This window comes from Solanum verrucosum, unplaced genomic scaffold (genome assembly GCF_900185275.1).
Source record: "Solanum verrucosum unplaced genomic scaffold, falcon-dt-bn FXZP01000176.1, whole genome shotgun sequence".
Taxonomy (NCBI): Eukaryota; Viridiplantae; Streptophyta; class Magnoliopsida; order Solanales; family Solanaceae; genus Solanum; species Solanum verrucosum.
Window position 1 is genome coordinate 3,103,576 of NW_026020412.1, and position 24,811 is coordinate 3,128,386.

At 37.7% G+C, this 24,811-nt stretch overlaps 1 protein-coding gene across 1 annotated transcript; it reads right to left on the minus strand.

The window, feature by feature from the left end:
• Positions 1–398: 398 nt before the first annotated feature.
• LOC125840713 (probable glutamate carboxypeptidase AMP1) lies at positions 399–20,930 on the minus strand. Its single transcript, XM_049519679.1, has 10 exons — positions 20,019–20,930; positions 11,780–12,022; positions 11,148–11,300; positions 10,985–11,053; positions 10,113–10,200; positions 9,903–9,986; positions 9,579–9,667; positions 6,877–6,993; positions 1,150–1,284; positions 399–679 (listed from the first exon to the last, which is right to left on the minus strand). The coding sequence occupies exons 1-10, from the start codon at positions 20,928–20,930 to the stop codon at positions 500–502; spliced, it is 2,070 nt and encodes a 689-aa protein (XP_049375636.1). The 3' UTR covers positions 399–499.
• Between the last annotated feature and the right edge of the window lie 3,881 nt (positions 20,931–24,811).

Consider the following 24,811-nt stretch of genomic DNA (forward strand, 5'->3'; position numbering starts at 1 on the left):
GACCCTTTTCCGTTTACTTTATTATTCTAAGCGGGCATTCAATTTTGGGTAAGGAAAAACTTGCTTTTCTCAACTCTTGGGGTCAGGAATTCCTATATAACTTAAGTGACACAACAAAAACTTTTCAGATATCATTCATCCCCAAGTTTAAAATTCACTATACGTTCTATCTATAAAGATTTTGGAGTTGTTGAGAATGAGCAAATTATAACTGATCTTTGTTTGCAAACTTCCAATAATTTGCAATACATTTTTAAAAATTCAATCCTTTTTATCTCATGTATTTGCTAATATAGTTGCCTAATGTTGAACTGTATCAATCATAGTAGTACTAAAAATCCAAAAGCAAAGAAAGAAAGTATCAAACTCCATAGAGTGAAAAAAAGTAAAGAGAAAAATCCTATAAAACTTCAATACTCTAATTACAAATTATTAATAAAAAAGGTGAAAAGAGTATGTACAAGTATGAGTATATGTTTTTGAATGTAAGCATTCTCTTTCAGGTAATAAGTTCACCCTTAAGAGCATGAACAGCTCTTTGTATGGCCCTTGCAGTTCTCCAAATCTCATGCTGAATTGCTGCATTCTGCTCTCCACCGCCTGACAATTTAGATATTGCATTTGCTATTCCAGGAAAGAAATCTAACTCACTTTCACCGTCATTACGAGGCCCATAAACCTGCATTCCAAACTCAAAACACTTACTAAACAGATACAACACCAGTGCCATCTTCCCAGACATTGTTTGTGGTGGCGCTGTAAATCATCTAAAATGACAATTTTATCATTTCACAAAGTTTCATTCTCATAATAGATTTTCTCAGTCAATGCCAATGGCTGTGGAGACTACAATACATAATGTGCTCTTCTACATGTCCATTTAGGGGTGACATTTGAAGCAGATCAATTCGATGAAAATGGTCCAAAAACAAAGTCACTCAGAGGTGGCTTTCTTTAGATATAAAATTACAACAGTCAAAACTTTCATAGTTTTCACGGAGCGGAGTGAATGAGGATTTCCTATGGGATTCCACACATATCCAAGGGTGATATGAGAGGAGATCCAAATCTTGTGAGGTAATGAACACAAAAGGAAAACAATGATAATTTGTGAAATCTCAACTATACCGAAAGGGAGAAAAAGCTTACCATATGCTTAAACCATGGTCTTCCCTGAAGCCCTTCTGCATCCAAAAAGCCCCTCTCAGCAAACATGAGCCGGTCGTTTAATATTCGTCGTTTCAGTGCTGTGTGCTCGTCTGTGGCTTTATCTTCTTTCAGTTTCTAGGTTTACGAATACAGAGGAGCTGAGTGAATATGAATTCATGAGTGATAATTAAAGAAAATATCTTAAAAGAAGAAGCAAGCAAAACATAAAATATTGTTGAAATTTTTCTATATGTCCATCCCACACAAAATAAAAGCACAAGTAGTGGGAAAAAGGTGCAATCCTTGATCCTTGTTTCCTTATTTTTACTCAAATCACCCACTGAATATTTGTTTTACGGAACACATGCCGATTGTCAGCTTATGTTATAAACTTTGCTTACAGCAATGCAGGTAATAGAAAACAAAGGCATCATGTTTTGTTTCACCTTTTTTTCCTTCAGTATTTATTCTGAGGATATCTCGTTCATGTTTAATCTCTATGTTCCACAACATACAACTGTTTATGTAGGATTAGTACAGAATACCATGATGCACAAACAGTGAATTCGACTGATCCAGGAGATAAAATATCGAGGAAGATGAATGCCAAGTTCAGGGGCTTAGAGCCTGTTTGGATTAGCTTTAGGCTTATGACTTATAGTTTCTAACTTATGGCTTTTGGCTTATTTTGTTATTTTGGCTTAAAAACAAGTGCTTATTTTTATTTTACCCAAACACCACCAAAGTGCTTAAAAGCTATTTTACCTAAAATAAGCCAATCCAAATAAGCTTAGCCCGAGAAGATCAGCTAAGAATTTGAATTAAGAAAAGAGAGAGGAGTTTATTTAATCCAACAATGAATTAAAATTCCATCTACAACAGGTATATAATCTAAAGCTAAATTGATACAATCGAGTAACTGTTTTGTTACTAACTGCACTGAAGCATACTGTAGCAACTAACTCCTAACAGTGATAACAGAATTTTGCCAACTCAGCAATTCCAAAATAACTTTTGCCACCTCAGCTTATCTCGTTACTTGCTGATTTACTTGGAACAATACCCCTGCTGAAGAACACCCTCAACCTCAAGGGTGAAAGGAAAGAGATATGTGCTGCAATTCAGTGACAAAGTCCCATGTAGCTTGGTCTTAAAATATACCAGTTACTTCACCAGAACCTGTTCAACAGCCCTGTTGCCCATCTTCACCAATCTCCTCTCTAGACTAGCCTCAGGAGTAGGACAATAAGGACTTGACAAAAGAAACATAGGAGGATGAGTAATCACAAAAGGCAACTCATGACATGTCATGGCAACTCATGGCATTTCTTAAGCTGAGATACACGGAAGGTAGGATGAATTAGAACATCAGCAGGCATTAGCCTATAGGCCACAACACCAATCTTAGCATCAATAGGATAGGGACCAAAGTACTTAACTGCAAGCTTATTAAAGGGCCTAACAGCTACTGAAACATGCCTGTAAAGCTGGAGTTTCAGATGCACATAATCCCCAACTGCAAAATCCCTGTCTGATCTATGTTTGTCTGATAAATCCCTCATTCTCTGTTGTGCCCCCTCTATGTGGAACTTGAACAACTGTATGATAGCCTCTCTTGCAGCCAATGATCTGTCCACCATGTCTACATTAGACTCACCAACCAGATAAGGAAGATGCAGAGGTGGTTTTAGAGCACCTCATAAGGAGTACATTTAATGGTAGTATGATAAGTCGTGTTAAATCACCACTCAGCCAAGGACAAGCAAGCAGACCACTCCTTGGGACAATCTAAACAAAAGCACCTAAGTCCCCAAGGTTCTATTCAACACTTCTGTCTGACATCAGTTTGTGGATGATAAGCAGTGGGTCTCTGAAGTTGTACCCCTGAAGAGTGAATAATTCCTGCCAGAATAAGCTCATGAACACTGGATCTCCATCACTTGTCATAGTAAGTGGCAATCCATGCAACTTAAACACACTGTCTAAGAAATATTGAACAACAGACTGAGCAGTGTACAGATGTTGCTAGCTGAGGAAGTATTCATACTTGTTAAGCCTGTTCACAACCACCAAAATAACCTCCCTTCCATTGGATTTAGGAAGGCCTTCAATAAAATCAAGACATATATCAGTCCAAGGACAGGAAGAGGCTATAATAAACCAGGTGAAGCTGCAGCATCATACTTGTGTCTCTGACAGATATCACATCTATTAATAAAGTTCCTGGTGTCTTGACTAAGGCTTTTCCAATTGAATAGTGAGGGTCTGGAAGGATGATGGTGCATTGGTCAAGCCAAAAGGCATGAATAAAAGTATAAAACTCATAGTAGCCTTCATGAGTCTTGTAAGCAGTTTCATGAGTATCACCTTCAGTCATTCTTAACTGGTGGCACCCTACTCTCAGGTCAATTTTAGAAAACACTTAAGCACACCCCCCCCCCCCCCCCCCCCAATTCTTCTAACAGATCCTCCATTATGGGAATTGGGAACTTGCCCTTAGTGGTCATCTGATTGATTTCCATGTAATCAACACAGAGCCTCCAAGACGCATCCTTCTTTCCCACCAATACCACAGGTTAAGCATAAGGACTAGTACAATGTTGTATCACACCTTGATCCAACATCTCTATTACTAATTTTTCAATAATATCCTTCTTGACTCCAGGGTACTTGTAGGGTCTTTTACTGACAGGATTAGATGCATCCTTAATGGAAATTTTGTGATCAAATGGCCCCCTATGTGGTGGTAGTGTAATAGACATCTCAAATATGCAAGAGTACTGTTCTATCAGTTTAGATAGAGATGATGAAATTTCAGTACCTTGAGTAGCCTGTATGGTATTGCAATGTCCCCCTTCTGTTGCCTCCTCAACTATAGACATCATGAAGAAGTGAGCATCTAGTCCTCCTATCTTATTCAATGACTTGGACTTGCTGGTCATGAGCTAGTTTCAGCACCCCTGAGCTCATGCTTCTCTTCCCTAGGTACATAAATTCAACAGACCTGTATTTGAAATCAAATGATATTCTGCCTAAGGTACTCAGCTACTGCACCCCTAATACAAATATACAATAAACATTTCCTAGAGGCAAAAGTAGGAAGTCTGAAGAAAAAGTTGTCCCTTGTAACAATCATTGCAAATTCTTGCACACTGAACTAGTCTGTACCCTTCGACCATCGTTATAAACTGCTCAATGATAGGACTAGATTTACAACCTAGACTTTTGAAATCGAACAAGATTCTGCCGAAGGCACTCAACTACTGCACCCCCAACATAATATCAACATTTCCTAGAAGCAAAAGTAGGAAGTCTGAAGAAAAAGTTGTCCCTTGTACCAACCATTGCAAACTAGCACACTGAACTAGTCTGTACCCTTCTACCATCAGCCACACTTATAGACTGCTCAATGATAGGACTAGATTTACAATCTAAACTTTTAGCCACTCCCTGATCAATGAAATTATGGGTGCTCCCAGTATCAATCAACAGTTCCAGGGGTTTCTTCTCATGATAACCTGACTCTTATAGTTTGATACCCTGTCACACCAGTAAATGCTTGCAGTGATATAGCCATTCATCTAATTCAATTACCATTTCCTGTATCTGTTCCTTCTCATTCAGAACCACTGATTCCTCCTCCAATACTTCTACTAAGTACAACTGTTTCTTAGCTGTACAGTTATGTCCTAGTACGTGTTTCGCATCACAGAAAAAACAAAGCCCTTTAGATTTTTCTCATCCATTTCAGCTGTTGTCAACCTCCTGTTGTATTATTGAATCTATTAGGCTTATTGGAGTTTGGTTCAAAGGGCTACTTGAATGTGGAAGTTTGGACTGTGGAATTTGGAAAGGAAAGCTTTTGGGAATAGGGTTTAAGACTTCAAGATTGAGCTTGTGCCTCAAACACTTCTTCCTGCAACCTTGCAATCTTAGAGGCTTGTAGTAGTGTTCTTGGTGACTGAATTCCCACAGCTTTATCCAATTCTGGGTTCAGACCTCCCAAGAAAAGCTAATAGCATTCTCATTTGATAGGTTAATTCCTGTCAACAGTCCATCAAACTCAGCCTGATACTCCATAACACTGCCAGATTGATGCAGATTTTTCAAGGCTTCCATAGAATCTTCAAAGCCTTCACCAAAATTTCATTCAGTGCCATAGATACGCAGTCCAGGTCCAAAATTGACACTCTAGATCTCAAGTAAGACATGCAAGCTATGGCTTCTCCTTCAAGGTGTATAGCAGCCACCCTCACCCTTTGTTCAAAGGGTATTTCATCCATGGAGAAGACTGATCGACTTTATACAACCAAGTTCGCTAATCTTGGCCAGAAAATCGAGGAAATTCTAATATGGAGTAACGAATGAAAGAATTAGCACCATTGTAAGCAGCAGCATTTGGTGTTTCTCTGGGTCGATTCTCACGTTGTCATTCTACCGAACACTCTCTCGCATTCGAAGATTCTACTCTCCCAAGCTCTTCATCCTTTTCCTTTGTACTCATATATCCAATTGCTTCCTTGATCTCACCCAATTCCTTTTCTGTTTGAGTATTGCGACCATGAATACTAGACATGCCCTCCATCAATTTCTGCAATTGCTCCTGAATCTGCAGAAATCTATCCTCCATTCCTTCTACTGGTCTTTCTTGATTCTTGCTTCGTCTCAGCATAGCCATGCCAAGGAATGATGGCTCTGATAACAATTGATGCACAAACAGTGAATTCGACTAATCCAGGAGAATCTCGAGGAAGATGAATGCCAAGTTCAGGGACTTCGTCCGAGAAGATTAGCTAAGAATTTGTATTAAGAAAAGAGAGAAGTAGAGTTTATTTCATCCAACAATGAATTACAATTCCATCTACAACTGGTATATAAGCTAAAGCTAAATTGAATCAATCGACTAACTGTTTGTAACTAATTGCACTGTGGCTTGCTGTAGCAACTAACTCCTAACAGCGCTGACAGAATTTTGCCAACTCAACAATTCTTAACTAACTTTTGCCACCTCAGCTAATCTTGTTACTTTGCTGATTCACTTGCAACATACCATGTATAAAGGAGATAGGAATCTGGGTTAAGAGGAGAACTCCAATAACTATCTCATTAAAACTTGCAGAGCATATGGGAGCTGGTGGCATATGGAGTATGTTCTTATCAGTTATTGGAGTTGCCTGGGTCATGCCAAATAGTATTAAAGAAGCCTATGAGAGCTGGTGTTCGTGGAGAGTTGGGAAACCCATCAAAAAAACATGGCGTATGGTGCCTGCTGCTATTGGTGCATCTGGAATGAAAGGAATCGTAGATGTTTTGATGGGATTTCAATTCCTAACGGCATTCTAAAATCCAACTGTTTAGTCTTCTTATATAGTTGGTTTCAACCAGGCCCCTGTAACCACTGTTGATCTTTTTTTGGACTATGTCTGCTCTTTAGTTATTTAGTAAATTCTTGTACAGGAGCAGACCCCTTCTTTTTGCTGTAATTTTTTGCCTTGCATCTTCTTGATGCCTTCTAATGAAATCTCCTTACTTCATCAAAAAAATTTTTGCAGTACTTTTGAAGATTATAATTACAATTAAAAGAGGAAAAAGTAGCAGTAAAACCTTCATGTATTTTGGGACCCCATTCCATAATTTTTTCTCCATCACTTCCCGATGCTCAGTATCTGACCACAACTACTTTAGAAGAAAGGAAGTAAAATTGTGCAACAGAGTTTAATATCTAACCTTTGCTTCATCTAGAGTTTCTTTAGCTGCAGCTGCAAGTTCTTGAGTGGCAGCAGTAATAGGATGCAACGAGATGTTTCTTCCTTCCAACAACTTACTCAGGATACGGGTATAGTCCTGTAAATTTGTAGACATTAACCCATAGACAAGGGTGAGTAGGGAGAAGTAGAGAGCTTGTGTGGTGTTCATTGAAAACAAGACCACAGCAGATAAGTCCATGACTTTAAAAGAGGATGTAGATTATGATCTTCAATAAAGCAAGCATTAATATTGTTGTGTTCATCTCCTAATCTTAAGAAATCATGCATTTTTCAGGGTCAGTCACATAGTATAAAGAAAGTTGTTTATTTTTGCTTCTTCTATAAGGAATTAATAAATGCATTCAAGTGAGTTTGCTTGAGAGCAATCACAAGGGCCAAGCATAAAAAGGATGTCATGACCAAATTAACACAATATAGCATATGTGACAGATGCATACAGAAGGTATTCAATGTATGGCGTGGATATAAATCCTTCTTCAAAGAACAATCATGATGTTAGGTGTATTTATACATCTTTATGCACTACTTTATTTGCATTTCTACCTTGTTTTGATATGAATTAGTAATAAATATACCTAACTTATGTTGATTATGAGATATCAAACTAATTTGGGCTTTATTTGCGAATATAGGTGTTTCTGGACGAAAATGAACAAGAACTGGAAAAACCTAGAGAAATCTGGCTAAGTGTGGATGAAGTGCAAGTTCACCGCGTTGCACTACCCAATACAATATCACTCAGTGTGATGGCCAGCACGACGTGGTGAGGAAATGGAAGGCCCTCAGAATTTTGACTTGGAGCATATTTGGATTGGCTTATTTTAGGTGCTTTTATGCCAAAATAGCTTTTAAGCACTTTTATAGTGTTTGGGTAAAGATTAAAAAGTCTTTTAAGCCAAAATAACAAAAATAAGCTCTCATCCAAACAGGCTCCAAGTCTCAAGGAGAAGAAGACAGTGCTCCCCACAGATTCGCAGTGACCAATGTGGTAAATTTCACCGCGATGGCCAGTGCGGCGTGGTGAAACATGGGAGGCTCAAGAATTTTTTAAAGTCAAGAGATGGCAAAGAGTTAATGCGGCGCATCACCCAACACGGTGAAATAGTGCGATGGGCGATGGGCTGCGATGAAAGGTGAATCAAAGTCTAATTCTGGCCGATTCCAAGTTTGACTAGGAGAGTTCATCTGAATGTTTTTCCTAGTCAATAGATAGACTCCAAGGTCATTTTTGAAGGGGTTCAGACATTTTGCTAAGAGTTTTGCACTTGAGGCCACAGATCCCTTGGTTTTTACTTCTTTTCATCTTTCTTAGATGTTTATGTACATAATCACATTCTCTTGATTGTTGTTATGAACATGAGCGGATAATTCCTTATTCCTGGGTTATGGTAGTTGCATGATTGTTGTTGTATGAACTTATTGATGTTTTAGAAATTAATCGTATGAGCTATTTATTTAACCTTGAGTTTAATTGTTATATTGTTTTGCGACCAATAGCATACACCTTTGAATCTTAGATTGAACACGAAAGTGGGAGTCTAGGACATGCAATAAGGTTAAGTAGAACAAAATCTCAACCCCAGACATCAGGGAGCGGATTTGCATCTAGGATAGGCATATACTTAGTTCGCCTTGTTCGGTTAATATACGGGAGTTTGAATGTGTTTGTGTTAAATTCATGACCACAGACATATAGGATCCATAACGCTTGAGTCTTATCTTTTATTTTGTTAAATCCCAATGTTTCAACTCTTGATATATATAAGTGATAATTAATTTATGGGTGTGGTTGGTATGAAGGAAAATGTTTTCTTGGTAAGTAAGTGGGTCTCTTACAATTTTTTAGTGTTTGGTAATTAAGTAAAAAAATATTAGAACAACAACATTTATATGTTATCTAGCAGAAAGTTATGGAGGCGGGTAGGGATGGGGAGTGGGGTTCAGGGGTGGCAGGGGGTGGGATGGTCAAGGGGTGAGGGTTGGGTGAGAGTGGAGGAGACAATAAACATGGAACCTCAATTGTGCAACTTGTTTTCCCTACTTCCATTAGGGAAGTCATTTTCCTCATTTTTAAGAAGCTATATATGTTTTCAAAACTTTTTATTTTTTGATAACCAGAAATCCGTCTGTGACCTGCCCTTTGGACCAATCACAGCCTTATAAACTCGGTGGATAATGGGCCCGCCCCTCTACCCTTCTCCACTTAAATACCGGGCTTCGCTTTGCATGGTGTGGGGCTTGAACCTGCGACCTAAGCCACAAATCCTCCATCTTTTGCCACTCGAGCTAGGCCTTGGGGGCATGTTTTCAAAACATTTTGATCAACCAATCATATGAAAATTGGAAAATATTTCCAGGAAAATGTTTACCTCCACCTACCAAACACACAAAAATCATTTATTTTGTGCTGTAGATTAAAATCAACTTGTGGTGAAAATACTTGCGCAATTAATTAGTATAAGTTAATCAAATAAATTGAAAAAGCATGTCATTGTGGTTCAATATCCGACTTTTGAGTCATTGTATTACTTGGTGACCACGTGCATTTGCATTTGGGAGCAACAAATCACTCCAACATATTCATCTTAATTATAGGTCAGAGGTATTAACAATAGCTTATGCTTCCAAAAGTGAAACCCTCAAAATTTAAACTTTCTTTACCTGCAGCTCAGCAGCATATGGAAGATAGTTAAAAGGTAAAATCGGATCCTCAGCCAGGCGAAGCGCAAGAAGTCCCCACACTCCTGTCACTGTGAGCAAAGGGAGGAGAAACAAAGAAAAGCATGTCATCTCCATAGCATGACATCAAAATCCAAAGATAAAAAATGAAACCCTAAAAACCTGTATCAATGTAGATCAAACATATGCAATTTTAGATATTAAGAAATACCTTTAAGTTATATAGATGCATCTAACATATATACAAAGCTGGTAGCTTCGAATAAGCCACAGAAACATTTAAAGCTACATAAAATAAGTAACTACCTGCCACATGCCGCTGAAAGAATGGATCCCCAAAATTTACCATCCAGTTGTAGGAATCAAATGCTGTGTGATATACTGGAAAATCTGCAAGAGAACAAAGAAATCATTTACAGAATATATGGGGCACAATGTACCTTGGATGCACTGAAATCCCACTGTTTGGATGATTTTGGGTTTGGTCTGGTTTAGCTAAGAATGGAAGCACTATACCTCTGCCATAGTACAGATCAACAGAAGGAACACCTGCATGGTGCAAAAATGGGGCAAAGTCTGAATCTACTCCACTAAGCCGTTGAATCTGCAATTGCAAAGACCATCACACTTGCACGCAGCTTAGAAAAGTACAGAAGAGAAGATAAAGAGGACAATAAATCACGGAAACAAATGGATGCAAGGGAATCCCTCATTTGTCCATGCCAGAAACCAAGGAGAAACAGAATTTTAGCAACATTTAGAATTGGTTACAGAAGGGATCTTATTATTGAAGATAGGTACCATACATTTCAGTCTCCTAGAAAATGCTATTACGGAGGATAAAGAACTCTTTCCAAATGCAAAGACTTGCAATGAGGGTCACTTGCTCAACCAAATTTGTAAGTCACTTACCATTTCAAAAATGCTTCACACTTAGTGGTGGAAAACAGGGGGCGGGGGGGAGCCAACCTTACAGGAAATGGTAAATACTGACACAAGAAATGATGATTTTATGAGTCAACGCATTATACTTATAGAAGTTTTATCCCATATGCAACAACTCTCAGAATATATATGAAATAACAACTTGTATGCAAAACCCATAGTCATATGTGCATAAAATTCTGCATCCAAAACATCCCTTTAGATATACAGGTAATCTTGACCATTTTCTTTTATAAAATTCTAATTGATCAGGAAGTATCCTCTTAGTTCTATTTTTATGGTAAATAGATTATCCTTTTCAACAAAATCTCAGTATTCAGTATTCCTATTTGATAGATAAGACAAAAAGAATTCTAGTGTAACGCAGTATACGCTACACCTATAATTTGCTTGATGAAAGATTGTGTAAAGAAATAACGAAAAACAGCGCATGAGAAAATTACCTTGATACCTCTATTAGCAGCTGTCCATCTTTCATAAAGAGTCATGCCCTCTGAGTCTGGATCATTAACCTTATCCAGCAAATCAAATACAATTAGCTAAAACATCAGATTAAAAGGAATCATTGTCTAAAACTTCCACTGACTGATAGCATAGCAGGCTTACCTTCTTGGTGATTTCGGTAAGCAGATTGTCAAACTGAGGAGTCGTACTGGGAAAAAACCCAGGGCCTTGAACTGCACAATCCACATTTAGATAGGCCACAGATTTAGATCCAAGGTTGACAAGATTCTGCTCAACCCATTCAGTTGATCCAATCTGAATCCATGAAGAGAGAACAAGATGAGTGCAAAACAAAAGTAAAGATCATTACAATAACTCTGGTAGCTTTGAGGAAGCAGTCTAATATGACATTAGCCCAGAATCAGGTTCCAGAATATCTGTGATGGGCTATTCTGCACTCTCTCTGTTAAATAGAGTCCAAGCCACAAAACATGCATAAAGGCCTATAAACTATAGCCACTCAAAAAACTTTCTTACTTTATGGTCAATCCTACCGTTTAATCATCCAGCCAGATTCACAGGTCGCGTCCACATAATATTCATGTTTAATAGCAGAACAAGAAGTGATTAAAGAGAATCACAAGTTTATTTTTTGAATTAGCATACATATTTCTAAAGAGGGGGTAAAATAAGTTGGACAGAATAATCTCTCAGTCAATTCTAGACATTGCACCTGATCCTACCATCAGAGAGCAGAACATGCTGGTGACTTCTGGAGATAGAACATTACCTACCATCCCAAACTCTTCTGCATCCCAACTGCAGAGAATGATTGTTCTCCGAGGATTCCAACCCAAACGCATGAGAAGAGCATATCTACGAGCAATGTCAAGCAGGGCAGCGGTTCCACTATTGGGGTCAACTGCTCCATAAGTCCATGCATCTCTATGGTTTCCAAGAAGTACAAAACGATCAGGCTCTTGTGATCCCCGTATGACAGCAAAAACATTATGAACTGTTGCCATCTTTTTCTCACCCTGGAATCAGAAATAATGCAGAAACACTTCAATAAATTTCTGAGCTAACCTACTTCTGGGCCAATCCGTATATATACCATTTTGTTGGGTAACTTTAGTCGTTAAATTGAAAAGAATCAATTAAAGTTAATGGTTACATATATGCACACGCTGTAAAATTAGGTAATATATCTTGAGAGAATTGGCAGGTGAAAATTGCAAAAGATCTATTTCTTTGATGAACTGCATATCTCTTCAAAGATTGGATTAAACAACTGAGACCAGGAGATGTTCAATAAGAGAAAGTTCCTTTGACCAATATGACTTTCCTAATATGTATTTGACTCATGCATGTTAGTCTTAGGGGAGCCTAAAGAATGCCATTTAAAATGCCGATCTAAATAACCATTGTGTGACAATGGAGAAATAACTATCACGAGCAACTTTTCCTTTCTATCATCCAAAGAACATATTTAACCTTTTAAGCACTTCATAACATTCATGGAAATATTAGTATCTTTGAAAAATCACATAATTTTGAGCTTGGCAATAAAAAATAATTTGATAACAGTGGTGTCGGGGACAGCTGGAGGACACCTCGACTGATTCCACGGGGTACCTACTACCACGTACCAACACAAGTACCGAGTAACTCTATCCACCAAGGCACGTATAGGATATGAAACCACTTAGTGTTTTTGCCTCTGCTAGAAATTGAATCTGAGACTACCCTTCGGGGTGGCCCAGTGGTTTGGCCTTGGGACTTCCATGTTGGAGGTCTCAAGCTCGAAACCCCTTGCCAGCGAAAGCAAGGGGTTTGCCTTCTGGGTCGAGCTCGTCGCACTGGGCTTGCCTAGTGTGGGTTATGTGGTTTGCAAGCTATTGCATAGGAGCGGGGGTTTTACCCTGTGCGCACCCAAAGGGTAGTGGCTGTGGGTTTCCCTTGTCATTAAAAAAAAAAAAAAAATAGAACTTGAGACCTCATGGTTCTCAACCCACTGAATCCACCACTAAGCTACACTTGCAAACTTGGCAATAACTATTATGACCATTCATATTGATAATGAAAGTAGTAGCGGTGAGACAATAGTTAGAGGCAGTTCTAAGTTCTAACAAGTCACTCGCTCCTAGCAGAATCTGACAATAAATCATCCAATTCTTTTGGTAAGAAAACAGATATGCCTTGGCATAAGTAAAGACTATTATGACCAAATTTGAACAAAAACATCTATTAAAACAAGAATTGGAATCCATGCTATTTAAATGAGTAAATCCAAAGGGAAAGCATGAACTCCTTGAGAAATGTTAACTTATATAAAGTGGGTCCTACTATACGTAGTTAGTACATGACATTGGAAAAGCACTAAAATGCTTCGTGAAAGATATTTTCTCCGAGAAAAAAGTTGATACATTCTAGGTTAGCTTCGAAAAAAAAGTGACACGGCTTGTTTGGAAAGAGTGTTAACAGTAAGTTGTTTCCATAAGAGAAAACATAATTACCCCCTCCAACTAAGACATTATTTTCAAACATACACTTTAATTAGGTGGGTGTCCTAAATCCTAATACCCCCTTATGACCCCATGTGACGTGGAGAGTGTACTTCATTCTCCAATAGAGCATTAGATAAGCAAAAATTAAGAATTTTTTAGTTTTTTGAGCATCTGTTACATTGAAAATATTTTTTTGTTACTTTATTTATTTTAATTTATTTTTCAATTCTTTTTCCTCTTATCTTCTTCATCGAACTCTTCACCCATTTTCATTTTTTCCAGTATCTTCTTGCTTCTCTCATCTTCTTTCTCCTCCTTTATTCAACCTCTTTTTCCTCGAGCCTATAACCCGATAAATCATAGTTCTTGTTAGGATCGAGAACTTGGGTAGTGCAGAATTTAGCCAAACAATGTTACAATGACAAAAGTAAAGACGATCATAAGTTGATAATAACGAAAGTAAAGCAAATAAAGAAGACACAAATTTGACGTGGTTCGATCAGTGTGACCTAGTCCACTGGCAGAGAGGAGCAATTTCACTATATCAACAAGGATACAAATTAATCCCAAATACCCCCAAGAGAATAACCTCACAAGATCACTCTAAAGAAAGGTTCACACAAGTGTTTTCTTTTACTTAAAGGAAACATAAAGAAAGAGAGCAATGAAATGCTTTCATGAGCTTCAAGGTGTGTTACAACTAATGGCCAATTTCCTTATTTATAGGAATGAAATGTACTTGTTGATGTCATCAGTGACATCAATAGAAGATACAAACATCAACATTTCAATGTAAGCATATCAACTTTTATATGACTGCCAAATCTCAATATTTACGACTGCCAAATCTCAATATTTATGGCTGCCAAATCTTTGACAAAAGAAAGAAAAAGTACCCTACAAAATCTAAGTCAAAATAACAAAGGCCACATTACAAATCTCTACCTTGGCCTGACCCTGGCGAATATAGTAAATCTGCTCCATCCTCTCCGCAAAAGCCCATATGGGCTAAATTATTCTTCATAAATGGCAATCAAGTCAAGCAAAGCTTGAACTTGCTGACTGGAAGAGACTTCATAATCTTCTAAACAAAGACCTTTCCTTAAACAATGGTTTCTCGGATGAAGTGATACTTGGTATCAATATGCTTCGTTCTCTCATGATACTCTTATGATCCTCTATGTTATACCCCAGAAAAGAGTCTTCTAGTTCAGGTAACATGAATAAGGAGCTTGGCATTCCTTCTAAGCCAAACTCATTGGAACATAATACAGTTGAAACTCCTGATGTTGAAGCTCTAGAAGTTGAGTTAGAAGTTGTGACTTCTACCGTTGTACCAAATGGGTATGCCATAGCTACATACAGACCAAGGTGGAGATTTCTAATGTTGTGGCCTTTGTTATTTTGTCGTAGATTCTGGAAGGTCCATACCATGATCAAGAAAGTTGTTTTTCTTCCTTTTGTCAAAGATTTGGCGGCCATAAATGTTGAGATTTGGTAGTTGTAAATGTTAATATTTGACAGCCGTAAAAGTTGAGATTTTGCAGCCATAAAAGTTGATAAATTTACATTGAAATGTTGAAGTTTGTATCTTCTATTAATATCATTGATGACATCAACAAGTACATTTTCATCCGTATCAATAGGAAAGTCGGCCATTAGTTGTAACACACCTTGAAGCATATGAAAATATTTCATTGCTCTCTTTCTTTATTTTTCCTTTAGCGTAAAGGAAAACACTTGTGTGAAAGAAAGGAGTGATCTTGTGAGGTTATTCTCTTGGGGTATTTGGGATTTGTTAGAATATGAATATGTATATACAATCCTACTTAGAATTGGAATAGTAATAGGAATAGAAATAGTATATAATATCCTACTTAGTAAAGGATTGTTTGTGGTGTCTATAAATAAGGTTTCGGTGTAAAGTTACTAATTTCAAAAATAAAAATAAAAATAAGGCCTCGGTGTAATAATGTAGATACACAGTCATAAAAAAAATGTAGATACACAATTCAACAATATTCTTTTCTTATATTTCTCACATGGTATCAGAGCCTCTACGATCTTGGTAGAGAATCAAAGAGCCTCCACTATCGGCGAACGACTATTACCCATATATGCCACCCGTTTTGCCAACATTATGTTAGCAAAAGTTGGGCCATCGTGCATCTTTTTGGTGACTATTTTCTCATATCTAATTGGTGTAGCACCATGCAATCTTTTTGATGACTACTTTCTCATATTCGATTTGCATAGCATTCTGTCATATTTCCAATGACTGCTTTCTCATATCTGATTTGCATAGTACGGTTCATCTCTCTAGACTACTTCTCAAATTTAATTTGCATAGTGCCGTAGATTTTTCCAAACTACTTTCTCATATCTGAGTTGCATAGCATCGTATGTCTTTACAATGACTCCTCAGATTTGATTTGTGTAGTTCCATGCATCTTTTCTGTGACTCCTTAAATCTTATTTGCATAGGACTGTGCCATCATTCTAACCCTACTCGTATAATTTCTCTTTTCCGGTAGGGTTGTGCCGTCAATCCAATCCTATCCGTATAATTCTCTTTCTCAGTTGGGTTGTGCCATCATTCCAATCCTACCCATATAATTCTCTTTCTAAGTAGGGTCGTTCCATCATCTGACCCTACCCACAAAATTTTATTCCTCGATTGTGACCATTTTCAGCCATCAAATCTAGTTATCCGACGCGTGAGCATGTTCCGACCAGTTTTACAATGACTTTCTTGTTTAAGATCTACTCATCTCTTGATTTAGAGACTATCCATATATTTTATATCATATTTCGAGCACAATCTGTTTCAGATTTACTTTTGCCAAAAAAAAAGTTATACTTAGATATTTCGTCTCTCCCGTGGCTAAAATAGCATATGTCCACCTTATTCTATCTATGGTTTCCGTTCTCCATTGGCCTTTTAATCAGTTGGACATTAAGAATGTTTTATCCACGGTGATCTTGAGGAAGAAGTCTATATGGAGCAACCACCTGATTTTGTTGCTCAAGGAGAGTCTAGTAGACTTGTATGTCGATTGTGTAAGTCACTTTATGGTCTGAAACAGTCTTTTCAAGCTTGGCTTGGAAAGTTCAACACTGTAATTCAGGAATTTATCACTCTGTGTTTTATTGATATTATAATCAAATCCAATAGCGCATTGAGATTGACTAACATTATGCATCAAATTCAATACTTCATGAGAAGAATAAACACATTGAAGTTGACTATCAATTTTATGAAGTCGAGTGATCAACTTTCAGATATCTCAGCAATCCCTTCATCGATCCTCGTATTAATTACATTTGTAACAAGCTAGGTACATATGACTTGTATGCACCAGCTTGAGGGGAGTGTTAGAATAGGTATATGTATATACAATCCTACTTAGAATAGTAATAGGAATAGTATATAATATTCTACTTGGTAAAGGCTTGTATTGTGGTGTCTATAAATAGGGTCTCTGTGTAAAAATGTAGATATACAATTCAATAATATATTTTGCTTATATTTCTCACATGATTAATTAAAGTATTTACTCTAATTTTGTACTCTGTTCTGTACCCTTGTTGATATAGTGAAATTGCTCATCTCCGCTAGTGGACTAAGTCACACCGACCAAACAACGTTAAATTTGTATTTTCTTTGTTTGTTTTACTTTCGTTATTATCAACTTACTTTTGTCTTTATTATTGTCATTATAACATTGTTTGGCTAAATTCCACGCTACCCGAGTTCTCTATCCTAACAATTCTTTGTCAACTATTTTTTCTTTTAATTTTGTTATGAATTTATTATCCATCATTTTTTGGTAAGAGAATTACAAATCTCCAATTTAATAGTGTTTCCCTTCATCATAATAATTGTTCTGATTTTTATTTTCAATCTAACGGTGATTTGGCAGTAACTATGGTGGTGGGGTGGTTATAGAAGCATACAAGAAAAAATTTACAGCCTCAATCATATCTCTCAAACCACTTTATCCTCTTATGTAAAATAAAAAATAAAACAATTAATAATAGAGGGTTAGAGCTATTTAGGAAAGATGAAACAAATGAATAGTGATGGCTATGTCGAAGGTTGGCCGGAGCGGAAGGGATGGGTCAATGGTGAGGAACACAGGGAATATGGGTTTAAGTGCATAAAAATGATGGAGGAAAGAGGGGAATAAAAGGAAGGAACAGAAATAAAGAAAAACATAATAAAAATATAAAATTAATTAATTTGACACGTGGCAAATAATAATTGGTCTGTGATTTACCCCTTCTTACTGATAACTGAGGTTGAACGGAAAAGGTTATATATATTATCATTTTGAAATTGTTCAAGGGGGTACTAGGACCACGCCAAGTTAAAGTGTCTATTTAAAAATGATGTCATAGTTGGAGGGCGTAACTATGCATTCTCTCTTTCCATAAACTGTAGTTTTCTCATCTAGAGAACCATGTTCTCCAGAGGATACTCCTCTCTCATTAAAAGCAACTCTCGTAACTGGGCGAAAGAGTCAACTCAAAAATTGGAAAATTTAGTGGCTTGGGTGAAAAATATATGTAATGTTCTAGAAAATCAGATATCGTTCTGCTCAGTCTTTCTTTCAACTAATCAAGAAGACCCGGGAAAAGCTAAGCACTGATGGATGTGTAGCATTCAAGTTATTCATGCAAGTATCTTGTTGGTACAGACTACATTCTTAATATGATAATTGATGATTTGGGGTATCAAAACTCTGAAATCTAAATCTCTGAGATTTGAATATTTCTACTTCTAAAGCTGAGTGATACATTATATACTTAAGCTGCCTCATCACATCACAGTTATTTTATCGTTGCTTCATGGATATAGGCCGGAATCAGGTATAGCTGTATACCAAGCTCATGTTGACCCTTTATAAATTAAGAGAAGTGTATGAATTGCGCACATATTATGTGACTAGTACAACTAGGATAAGAATTCAAAAACGCTAAAGCTCTCCTAAATTGGCCATCACGTTTACGAACACCATCAAGCAACTAAAAAATATCAGAAACCTTGCATGTAGTTTTAGACAACTTAAAAGGATCCAGACTCTAGAAACTCATGTTCTGTTTTCTAAAGTCAACCTTGGATCAGCTTGACAAGCCAGCTAATGTTTGACAACATGGATACAATTCTCATTTTGTATCTTGATTAATTGGATCATTAGTTTTAGTGATAAAAGGAAACATAGCAAACACTGATACACAATTACCGACAGTATTTTTGTTTGGCCTATTAAAAGAAGGTTATATCCTCTCTTTTTTTTATGTAGCTAGTGAACCAAACATTCTATATATTCAGGACATGGTGAAAATTATTAAGTCCAGCTTGCAGCTGGTCAATGCCCCGGAATTGCATACATTATGTTACACCTTCTCAAAGAATAATTCATGAATAGCTACTTGGCAGGCATTTTTACTGCTCAACTCAACTTTCATCTTGCTTTTGAAAAATGGAAGAAGGCAAACTTGAACAGGAAGAACCCAAAAAAAGAAGTTAATAGATATGTTTACACAGGATAGCATGCATATGTTAAAATGTAATCTGCTCTCCTTAAACATAATGTCTATTTCATTATGTAAAACACCACTTATTTTGGAACGGAAGGCGTAGTGTTTGTGAGACTTTCTATTTTTTAGCATCATGAGCACACCTTATGATAAACCAACAGAAGCAGACTTGCTTTATTTGCTAATTGTAAAAGCCTGTTTTGAGAATACTTACCATTGCATGCCCAATTGATCCAAACCTCGATGGCTCGATCAACCATAAACGGTCATAGGTATGCATCTTTTTTTGTTTTTTGGTTGGTAAACGGTATTGTATAAAACAGCAGCAAAACTGCTGACAAGTATTTACAGAGGGAAGCCTCATTACAAGTTGTGTAATGAACTCAAAAAGTCAACCATGACCTAAAGTTAATCATCTTTACTCCAACCAATCTACGTAAATATTCAGGTTCATCTTTCTATTACAAGACAGCCCAGATCCTCCAGCATCCCTCTTCCCCTATCAGCTATACCTCCCGATAGATAAACATCACTTTAAGGTGAGACTGAACTATCCTACTCAAACTGACCTACCACCCCACAATCAAGAATGGCGTAAGCCAATACCACCCACCCCATATTCAAGATGTTTCTTATTGTCAAATATCATTTCATTACTTCACTAAAATGATGCTTGGGCAATATTTGGAAATGCAATCTTTCTTTACCAAAAGCAGACATGAGAACAAAGAAGTAATCTTTACCATCATCTATCAAGAAATTCACCAAAATTAACAACTTACAACTTTTGGAAAACCCAAAAACTTAAATAAATAGAACTCCATCCATCTCATTTTACTAGAAATAGATAAGTTGAAGACATTCTAGAAACATCCAAATAATAGTAGTCATAATCAAGGTATAGGACAAAATGAATGAAGACATTCAACACAAGAAATTGAAAGGAAAAAAAAATGAGCATGACAAAGAGGGGTGAACTAACCTGGTAGGTAAAGTTGATCATAATGGGTCCAGGCCCAAGTCTTCCACTAGTACTACATCTCAAACTCTTTCTCCATTCATAAGGCATCTCAGGTCCCTCAAGTGATTTCAATATAATCTCAGCTGACTTCATTGATATAGGCAATGAATGTATACTAGGAAACCTTTGCATCACCAAAGGGTCATCTATTCTCAACTTCTCCCCATTCTCAACCCCACCCCACCCAGGACTTAATGGGTCCCCTAAACCACTCATCACTGTCCCTCTTTCAACCCCACCTTCAAACTCACCCTCCGTAAACATCAACACCGCTTCCACCCCTCTCGCCGCCGCCTTCTCCACCATCTCATTCCTCGATAACCCACCACCCCTCCTCACAATCCCAACACATCCTTTAACCTTCACCCCATTCGCACCAAGGGCAATATAGTCCTTTTCCCTCCCATAATTCAAAAAACACGGCTTACCGTACGCCGACCCAGATGGTGAATAAGCATGATATGGCTTTACAACACCACTTGAAGAAAAACCCGGCTCATCCAAAGCTAAAGAAAGCACCGACCCATTTGGAAAATGGAGAATAACTGAAGAAAACAAAGGGTATGATAGAAGAACAGTGTAATTAGTAACATGGGTTTGAAGGTTTAAGGATTGGAAATGAGACTTAACGTAAAGAGCAGTATGAAGGGAAGGGGTTGTACCAGCAAGATGAGGGTGGAGAGTGAGGTGACGGAGGTAGGTAGCGAGGGTGTAGTTAGTGGCGGAAGAGATGAAAGTGTTGAAGTAAAAAAGGGAAGTTGGTGGTGAGTTATGGTGATAGTTGAGAGTAGTAAAGAAAGCTAGAATGAAGAAAATGAAGAGGAAACTCCATGTTTTGATAGAAAAATGGAGGTTTGAGCATAGATGAAGCATTTTTATTTTGTATGAATAGAAGAGAAGGAGGAGGAAGAAATGGTGTGTACTGTAATGGAAATAATATTCACAACTTCACATCATTTTTGTTTTGTTTGTTTTGGCGTTATGTATAGTGGAAATAAGTAACTGATGAGTTGAGTGGATATTTTTGCTCCATTTGCTTTTTGCTTTTTTTGGTCGAAACGAAGAGAATATATTCTCGCACACGGGTCTATGCCCCATATGAGTCTTAAAATGGGACAACAATGGGTAGGGGCGAGGTGAAGTGGGGAACGTTGAGTCTTTAATCCCTAAATTTTTTCCATATCCACTAGACTCTCTCCATTTTTTCCCTATTAAGTTTTTCTTCATTTTTTTATTTTGTTAACACATTTAATTTCTTTATTTTCATAAAAGAAGATTTTTAAATTACTTCCAATGCAGGATCGTCTCGATCAAGATTTTTAAATTACTTTCCAAGGATTCATTAGTAGAAGGTTATTGTTAGAGTTGGGCTCAATGTGGTTGCATAGTTATATGGGCAGTGTTCAGATAGTGCGGGTAACTGTTGGTATGGCTCTGGATGAGAGGATTATCTCTGATGGCTAAAAGGTGTTGGGTTTGGAGTATTCAGTTGAGAATTTGACTTATGAGCTATTCAACATCCTCTCTTGTTAGTTGGTCGCTTCTTTCTATGGTATTTTTGTGGTATTGGTTCGTCTCAAATTAGTCAGTTGCATTCAGTTGAGTTTGGTGTGGTTAAATGAAAGTTAGCATAAAAGGGAGGAGTTGGTTGGTTGCTAATTTTGAGCTTTGGAGATGAGGTGAATTTGAGAATTTTCTCTCAACCTGAGTTCTGGGTTGGCGTTACCCAACTCGAGAGGGTATCTATATATGACAGAGTGTGTGAGCCTAATGCCCTCATCTTCTGAGCCCTTAGGCTTCTCATATTCCTTGACTTTCGCAGATGAAAGTCCTTTTAGTATTGGATGTTATAATGACCCTCCAGGTCATTTCTGTTATTTCTGATCTGTTCAACGTTTAGATCTTTCTTGTAGCGGCCCCAAGTCATTTATGATTTGCTGGGACTAATAGTTCAGTCGTTGGGTCATTAGTGCGAGTGTTTGAGTTTGGAGTCTTTAAGCTTGAAATAGTTGACTTTAGTCAACATCCAGAGATTTTGACGCCAGAACAGAATTTCGTCAATTCCATTAGCTCCGAAAGGGTCATGAGTAGTTTGAGTTTTAAGGCTTTCATTTGGAGTTGGTGCGAATAGGCGTTTTAGTTTTAGAGTTTTGCTTCAAGTTTGACTTTGATAAACTTTTTTGGTAAACTCACTTAGAATTGAATTTTAGTCAATGTGGTTAGCTCTGGAATGTTGAGTTTGGTCTTGAACAACCTTTGGTTCAGTTCCCGAAGGTATTGGGATGAGTTTCCAGCTTTTGGTGTTTTGTTTGTATTCTTAGTTAAGTATTGACTTTGGTCACTATTTTGATGAAACGACCTCAGTTGGTTGTTTCGTCGATCCATTGAGTTCAGAATGTTATTTCCAAGTGGTTTGCACTTTTGGTTTGCGTCGTTTGGACTCCAAATGAATTCTGAGGGCTTGTTCAAAGTTTTGGACACTTGGCCCATTATGTTGGTGCAATCGTTGCTGGTGCAGCTTGGGCTGGTCTCCGCATTCGCGGACCTAGTCCCCGTGTTCACGGAGGCATGTGGTGCTTTCCCTCTGCGTTCACGGAGGTGTACTGCTTGGTCTTTTAAGACCAACAACCATTTCAGCCCAACCTCATTCCCTCTTTTTGAGATTTTGGGAGATGTGGAGCTTAAAATTGTGTGATTCCAAGTGATGGAGGTTTGTGTTGATCGTGGATATGTATTGGAATGTTTGGGGAGGCGTGAAAATTGTCGGTTGGAGGTATATTCTGCCCCAAAAAAGCTACCCAAACCCTCTTTAATGGTGTTTTCTTGTGATTCTTGTGGCATGGACTATTTTAGCCCATTTTCGAGCTCGGATCGTGCCAATTTTCGAGGCACAAGTTCCTTTAGCTATTTGGGGCCTTTTGACAGAGTCATTTCCCAGTGCGGATCCCATATGCCCATTTTGACTCAATTTTTGGGTCCATCTCCAGTTGTTGCGTTTTTGGTGTCTAAAGATTCGTATGGATGTTGTGATCAATAATTTTTTAGCATGGCGGTGTTTGGAGGAATTTGAGAGGTGGACAACTTTAGTTCTACAGTTGTGGAGCGCGCGTATTTCGCTTCGAGGTAGGCTACGGTCTACTTGTTCTTTGATTGAGCTTTCTTAGATGATGTTTTGCATTTATTGCATGTGATTTGGGATTTTAAGTAGCAGATTTAGGATTATCTCTATTATCCTTATTTCCTTGATTCCCGCTTGAACCTTAGAATAATTAGAATTATATCCTTAGTTTAGGTTGGAGATTCTTTGCTTGTGCCTTAGCTTAGTATTTTTAACCTCTTTAGAGTCATTATTTTGTACTTTGTTGGTAGTTAGTGTGACTGGTACCTTAGAAGAAGTTTTGATTTATCCTCAGGCATTATAGCTTCTTCTTAGGAGTGGTTCTCGAGTTTGGTTCTTTCCACTAGTGTGGGTACCATAAGATTGTGTGGGTCGTGGGCTTTTGCTTCAATTACACTTGTACCTATGATGAGGTTCCTATCCCTTGGTTAGTTTTGAAACCTTCGATGTTTATGTTTGTTATAGGTGGGGCTTAGTTGTGCTTGTACCTCTTTTTGGTTGTATCTTCGGGTGGAAGAGGTATTTCTTGTGTACTCCTTTGACTTATTGATTCCTTGTAATTCCTTTCACCGCTTTCTTAGAGTTTTTTCCTTCTCTTGTTATCTCTGTTGAATTGGTTGAGGTATGTTGGGCCCGGGGCCTTGTTCAAGGACCAGTTGGATCCTATGTTAGTTCTCGTGCTCTAGGAGTGAGAGGGTTGCTATTTATTCTATTTGTGATTGTGAGTGTGTTGTTAAGATGCTGGTGATGACATGCATTGGTTTGACATACTTGTGACTTGTAGTACTATCTGGTGCATGCATTGGTTCTCAGCATACTTTTGAGAAAGCAAAAATTTTGCTCGATTTACTTTTTTAAATTGATTTTTTATAGGGGGGGGAGGGGGGTCGTACTACTTTTACTGCTTTACAAATGGACTTGAGGTTTAAAGGAATCAGGGATGCACTCACTTTTACAGATTCTGAGATGCGCTCATTTTTACTTGACTGGTCGAAGAATATCCGACCCTTTATTTACTATTGAGGTTATGATGATTATCTCCAGTCACACTGACGGAGTAGAAAGTTTTGAATCGGGACCAGACATGTATATATGGACACTCCCGAGTCCCCATGGATTCTTGTATCTCTGTGACCCTTTGAACAAGAAGAGGAGGTGCACGTGAGACCTACCTCGTTGTCTGGGACTGGGGGTAGGTGTATATATCTTGACACTATTGGTACAACTGATTTTATTGCATAACTCATATTCATCATGCATTGCCTATCGCCAACATAATTGATTGTTGTTTGTACTTGTTGGTCATATGGGGGCCGTACAGGTTTAGTTTGTTGTTGTGTACCTTTTGAGCACATAGGGGCTCGATAAGGTTATTATTTGACTATTTGCTTACTTGTGGCAGTATGAATGGTGATACTTTGTTTGAAGGTAGATATTGTCCTTGTTCTCTCTGTTTGATGATTTTGTGCATGTTCAGTTTGGGATCATCTTCTTGAAGGTCATGTGATATCTGTGATTGTTTCTATTAGTATACCTTAGGCTACTTGCCCCCTAGTAAGGCCTTGTCGTGAGTAGGTTGATAATCTAGTACATCTAGGTTTGTCCCTTCTTTCTTTATATGTTGTTTGTTTCTTAT